At 39.1% G+C, this 6,772-nt stretch overlaps 1 protein-coding gene across 4 annotated transcripts in view; it reads right to left on the bottom strand.

The window, feature by feature from the left end:
• Positions 1–2,289: 2,289 nt before the first annotated feature.
• The window catches only part of FBXW7 (F-box and WD repeat domain containing 7), a 181,735-nt gene continuing 177,252 nt past the window's right edge, over positions 2,290–6,772 (bottom strand). For all 4 annotated transcript variants that reach the window (XM_068137287.1, XM_068137286.1, XM_068137289.1 and 1 more), the window contains 2 exons: positions 5,440–5,650; positions 2,290–4,474 (listed from right to left, as the gene is read on the bottom strand). In XM_068137287.1, the coding sequence (XP_067993388.1) occupies positions 4,206–4,474; positions 5,440–5,650 (480 nt within the window). In that variant the 3' untranslated portion in view covers positions 2,290–4,205. The remainder of the gene's footprint in view (positions 4,475–5,439; positions 5,651–6,772) is intronic.

The following is a 6,772-nucleotide window of genomic DNA, read 5'->3' as shown; positions in this document are numbered from 1 at the left end:
TTGTAATCTAAAATCAAGATCCAGTAAGAATAATTCATATTTTAAAAAAAATCTTTTAATGTTGTTGTCTTGGCTTCAGATATAGGAGGAAATGAGAAAGCTTTTTCTAGGTCTAAAGAAGAAAAAATGGAATCAGCATTAAAAGAAGAGGGTAAAATGGGCAAAAACCCTGGTGCAATTATCTCTCCAGGATAGCTGCAGATATTTTGACACAGCCCACTAGTGCTAGGTTCAAGAAGTGCCTGTGTATTGGAGAGCATAAAGCAGTTAGAGACTTACACTGCTATTTCTAGGTGTTTTATTTTAAAGAAATAAAAACCTAATAATGCAAAGAGGGTTCCTAAATAGCCTCAGCTGGAGCATGTGCTGTAAAACTGAGGGCTTCATACTAAGTGAACTGTCTCAGGGTGAGTCAGCTTAAAGGGGTGTAAAGACTGTATTGAAGAACTGCTTGAACAGCTTCTTACACATGACGTATTTACTACAGGCTCATTTGTGAAACACTGTCACTTAAATTAACAGACTTCAACTCATTGAACTATGTTCTTTAGATGTCTTACAAGCAACATCAACTTCTACTACTTATCACAAAATAGAAGTCTTTAGAGCATCAACTCAATTGACTTTTGTGAAGTTGTTCTACTGAAGGGGAAAATCCCTTAAAATGGTAATTTTAAAATACTGAGCTGATTTTTTGTATTTAATGTGACAATCTATCATAGACTGACTTGCAGCCAGCACCTTTTTGGGTCTTTAACCTAAATCTGGGAAGAAAGAAGCTATAAATGTGGTTTCCTTAACAGGTTCAAGTTATAGTGCATTAATTTGAACATAAGATAGTGTTGGAACTACACTATCAACTGGAAAACTTCTCGATTCTGATTAAGCACATTTTGTTCCTGGTCATGTTGGCTGCTTAAAGTGTCCTTAAACACAGCTTGAGCTGTTGTTTCACTCTTCTACCCAAATTTGTATTCCTGCCCTCCTGTGTAGTGTTACTCAGAAACCTCTTGATTGTCCTGCACTGTCAGGCCAGTGGCCTTCCTCTTTGAAAACATGATGTTGCAATTTCTTGCAAATCATGGAAGAAAATTACATAATCTTAAAAGCCATTGCTCTTTTCCCTGCATTAAATATTCATATCTTTACCCTTCCATTTCTGTCCCCTCTCACAAGTAGATCAGCACACACTGACGTACCTTCTGTCATCAGGGGGCTGAGAGTCCTGCCCTGTGAGCGCAGCAGAACAATGTGAAGTCCTGGAACTCTTCTGCTGCCATTTTAAGAGAGGATTGGCTCTTTGTTTTTACACAAATACCAACTCCATCATAGCTTTTATATGTCAGAGCTCGCCGCACATTTTTTTCTCCCTTAAATACCAACTCAATGAATAGATTTTTACAAGCTGTAGCTGCTCATTTTATATGGCTTTTTAATCTGTAGAGGCCAGGCAGAAGTGTGATCCTTCTTTATTGCTCAAGTAACGCAGAGATGGGACCTACATTTGAATAGCACATAGGCAGAGAAGTACATAAATATTTTTCTTTTCCATCCCTGTGTTTTCACTTTTAGTGGTTTGGTTTGGTTTTCTTTAATGAGTTTTCTACAGGGGAAAAAAACTGTTGCAACCAAGTAAATGCTATGCCCTGACAGAAGTGTCTCACACAGGAGAAAACAATAATTTTTTGTGAAGGAGACTTGAGGGAGAAACTGACACTCAAGTGGTAAGTTTTTGAGACAGCTGATGACTTACCTTGGTTTCAGGGCACTGATAAAACTGCTGTTGGATTGAGCTGGTATGAGGTGGGTTTTTTTATTCTTCTTCAGGTTTATATTTCAAGCTCTCCTACAATCCTAACTCTGATTTTAGTTGCATTTATGGATTTACTCGCCCCTGTCAGACTGCAATCAATTGACTGAAATCCATAAATAATAAACATAGTTTCCATTGAAGATGCAGTAACAAGATGCTGTTGGAAGAAATTTTACGTACTTGAGCAGCTTTTTATAGCTAACACCCCCCAGAGCCAAGTCCTGACACGTTCTTAGTGATAGGAAGCTAATGTCTTTCCTGCATGTTTGTTGAAGCCCTTGGGACAAATCTTACACAGCAACTGAAGGAGAGGACGCTCACACACCTGTTTGTGGAAGGGTTACATAAAAAGTCCTGTGACATATTTTAGCATTAACCAGTAAGCTGAGCAACTTGACCTGCTTTACCCTTCACGGGATATATGCTATTAAATTAACAACAAGAAACGAGGAGGGGGGGGTAAAAAAAAGACATACTAACATGAAAAAACACATTTTATTGCACTTAAGTTATAAGAAAATAAAATTTCTAAGTGAATCAAACCATAGACACAATCCCTTTAAAGGTTGTTTTCCTCCATCATGTCAGGTTGTTACATAACTAAAATTAACCAACTGGAATCTGATTGTTTTAAATCAGACTATAAATAAAACAGAAACAAAACAAAACAAAACAAAAAAACCCAAACCAAACCAAAACAACAAAACAAAACAAAAAAACCAAAAAGGAGGAAAAAAAGATCGCCTAGGATACAGTGTTAAACCACTTTCACAGTTCAGCTTGAGTTGTGGCTCTTGGAGAATGAGGCAAACCATTTGACTCCCTTCGCTTTCTCATCCTGTTTGCGTGTGACACCTTTACAAAAACGTACGTTTTTGCTCTGTCAGTTCCTCCCAGCAGTAACTGTAACAGCTGTTTGTTTCTCTCTCTCTTTTTTTTCTCTTCTCAAATACTGTAAAACACTAAGACTGACCAGCAACTTTATTTTCACTTTTGTATTTTAGAATATTTTTTTTTTCATTTTGTCACTTTGTTTTTTTGTTTTTGTTGGTTTTTTTTTTCTCCTTTTAATGTATGTTCATTCCATTCACCACAGCCCTCACAACGAAAAAAATTTCCCCACAGAACAGGCTGCAATAGCTTTGTTCTAAGGAATGTGTTTTAATTTTTGCCCAGAAAAAAAGAAAATAAGCTTTGCACACACACTCAATTCTTTTATTTGCAGGCAAACTTCACTCTTAATTGTCTGAAACTCTTCCACTCTCAGCCTCTTAGAGGCACAGTTGGCTCAAGTTTCAGTGGCAAAAAGTCTTTTTCTGTAACCAAACTAGAGCAAATTTGGAATTCAGTCTGGGACTAAAACGTCACAGCAGAAACAAAAATAAAAAAAAATAATTTGCTTTTCTTTCTTTCATTTAGCAGCATAAATAAGTTTGGCCACTGGGAATACAGTACAGGGGTGGGACAACAATCCCGTAATTGAAGACCTACTTCTAGCACCAGCATTGCGAATTAAATCCGTCAGAGGACTCTCAAAACCCAGGACAACTTGCCACCTCAGAGCAACTTACGTGTTGAAGAGTGTAGATGGAAGCAACAGTAAATAGATTAAACAGAGGCTAATACTGTGATTGACATTGGCAATGGTTGGCAAAAAAAAAAAGAAAGAGGAATAAAAGAGAAAAAAGAAAAAGCTCTGATAAACTGTACAAAACAATTCACAGTAATATTTTAGCTTTTCCACACCAGGAATGGACTCTTTTTGTTTGTTGCCTTTTTTTTTCTTTTCTTTTTTTTTTTTTTTTTTCATTGCAGATGCTCTCTAGTATTTGAAAGTCAACCAGTGAATGCTCATAGGTGTTGGAAGGGACCCCTCTGGAAGTTGTCCGGTCCAACCCCATGCTCAGAGCGGGGCTAAGGGACAGCACGTTGCTCGGAGGGGCTGCCGGGCCCTAGGGTGGCCCAGGGGTGCACGAGCAGACTCGCCTGTGCGGCTTCTTTCAAGATCTTTGTGGTAAAATAAGCTGTTAACAAGAACTGTAACAATTTTTTTTTTCCCACCTCCAAATTGCTCAATGAGCAGTTGGAGGAAAGCAAAGAAATAATTGCACCTGGTTTCATCTCAAAAGTCGCGTTTTTGCAAAGCTGCCCCGGTCAGAAGTGTAGCCTTTTTATGTGACGAGACAGCAAATGCCTCTCTTGTCAGTTATAGTTTGTCATCTTTGTCTTCTCCTTTGTAGTCTGTAGGTCTTTAGGATCTGTTGCCCCAAGCCAACATCCTGCACCACCAAGGACAAGGGATTTTTTTTCCTTTTTCTTTTTTCTTTTTTTTTCAGGGGGAGGGAAAGGAGAACATCGTCTACACATTTGGACAAATTCATCTCTCTGCCCTTCACTTCATATCCACGTCAAAGTCCAACACCAGCAGCTTTGTTTCCTCAGTCCCGTTGCGGCTCCCCACCGCACACACTAGCTTTGTGTTAGAAGCTCTGATCCGCCACACAACGCCTCCGCTGCCCCCGCTCTCCAATGTGACTAGATTGCGGATAAATTCACCCGTTTTCAAGTCCCAAAGTTTTACAGTCCCATCATCTGAGCTGGTAATAACAAAGTTCTTGTTGAACTGTAAACAGGTCACAGCACTCTGATGCTTGTTGGGACCTATAACAGCAAACCAAAACATTTTTAGTTGTGATTAGAAGGCCACGTCAGACAGCACTGCAGAGAGAACAAATACCTGGCGTTTTGCATGCAGCTTTTTCTGTCTATTAGAAGTATTAATTCAGGTTGTACACTTTACAGGGGACAGAAGTCTTGCTGTGCTTTCAAAAAGCAAAGGCAGGTTTAGAAAAACTCCCCCATCTTTCTTTCTTTGTTATAGTGATCTCCTTTTGTGGTGTACCAACAGCAGGGCAAGCGTGCACCTGGACACTCATGAGAATGAACTTCAGCGTCCAGGTGACCACTGTGTTTGTCTCCCAGTCCCTTTGAAGAGTTATTATGAGATTAGTCTCTCAGTAAATATTGACAGTCATCTATTGACATATAAATATAATGCCGTTAAACAGCTTAATTTAATCTCCTGCTCCAGCCAGGGATGCTGCATGTGAGCTGTGGGAATGGTATGAGACCTTTTTTGTGGGGAAAAACAAAAGGATGTGTTTGTTTGTGTGGCAACTGTCAAAATGAGAAGAAAAATCTTTCTTACTGAGAAAAAGAAAACATCTTCTGCTCATTTCTCTTGATTTATTGCAACAGACAGCATACTTTGCCTCCTGATCCAATTAATCAGTAGGCTTTGAACATCCAAGTGACCCCTAAATAAGTACGTTGACTATTTTGAGATGTCATTTCCTACATATTTCTGTGGCTTATTAAGCTAATATACCCGTAGCAAATTGCTATCAGTCCAGACCATCTGCCTTTCATAATAGGCAAGTGATTTGAATAGATTAGATTAAATACATTTTGTTCTTCTAAACCAAAAAAGGAGCTGTCATCAGAAAAAATATTTAAGTTGTAAGTGGTCTGTGCTTGTTTCTTTGCAATTCAAGTTTTTCTACGCAGGACCTGCAGCACAGATTACTGCAGGCAGCTGGATTTACATACAGGTAGTTCAAGCTCACCTTGCAATGTCTGTAAACATTGTCCTGTTTTAATGTCCCAGATTTTGACTGTAGAATCAGCATTCCCAGACACAAGTATATTGTCCTTGAGTTCCATTCCACTTGTGAGAGACTGGTGGCCTGTTAGTGTGTGAATGCAGTTGCCTGTCTCCACATCCCAAACTCGGATGGAAGTGTCAAGAGATCCACTCACCACATGGATGCCATCGAACTACGAGAAAGGTAAATCTATTACAAACAGTTGTAGTAGCACCTGAAGAAGGTCACCAAATGCAACACTAGATACGTTCAGAAACTATGCTACAAACTAAGAACTCAGTCTAAATAGAACATTTGAAATCACAGCAGGTGGCTCATGACCATTGTCACTTCCTGTGGTAGACATGGGCTATGAGGTTATGTGATTTTAGGAGAAAGACTCTGAACCCTTGATCTTTGAAAGGTAAGACAACTGCTTTAAACACAGCAGAACCCTCACCACACTGCAGTGTGCAACAGGAAGAGAATGCAGTTTTCTTAACAATGTTAACAAGCCAAACCTGCCTTTTACAAGTCAGAGGGACTTTATGGTGGAGAAGGGAAACAGTATTAACCTAATATCCTCTACAAAAAAGCCGAAACAGACAAACAGAAGGAATGCAATTGAAAAATGCTGGGTTTAGCCATTTAATAATCGTAACTGAGTGCATTAGGAACTTTAACTTCCTAGGCACTGCAGGGAAGGGAACATAGGCTATCATGGGTGTACAATTTCTTGGATTTTTCTGGTCATAGATATAAAATATGTAGAACATAAGCATGTAGTGAAATCAGCTGAGAGGTGAGACACTTTCAACCAAGTGGACCGAACATGTAAAGAATATAAAGGTGGAAAGTAACATGGTAGTGACAATGGCCTTAGAGTCCAGAAATCTCAAAAAAAGGAGAGGAAAAGAGCAGCAGAATAAGACTAGTGGGCCTCAAGGAGGAATACTTCTGTTGAGACTTCCTTCCCAGGAGGTTTTTATATTCTATTCTATTCTCTGAGGGGAAGAAGAGTTCAGGAGAGTTGGCACTTTCTTAAAGCCGCAAACTATCCTTGTGTGAAGGAAAGATAGGAAGTGTAGTAAATTACCAAGACCCACTTGGCTAAAGCACAAGGAATTGTACAAAAAAAGTAGAAACCAGATCAATAGATGTGTTTAAAAGAGCACACTGGGACAACATCAGAAAGGCAAGGCACAAACCAAGATAAAACCAGCAAGAGCTGTTAAGGATGATAAAACACTATTCTGTTAAAAAAACCTACAACAAATCCAAACAAGAGGAAGGCCAAAATAAAAAAGCTCATTTA

The sequence above is a fragment of the Melanerpes formicivorus genome, unplaced genomic scaffold, assembly GCF_026170545.1.
Source record: "Melanerpes formicivorus ecotype bairdi unplaced genomic scaffold, bMelFor1.0.p_v2 SCAF_4, whole genome shotgun sequence".
Classification (NCBI taxonomy): Eukaryota; Metazoa; Chordata; class Aves; order Piciformes; family Picidae; genus Melanerpes; species Melanerpes formicivorus.
This window is presented reverse-complemented; position numbering and strand designations above follow the sequence as displayed.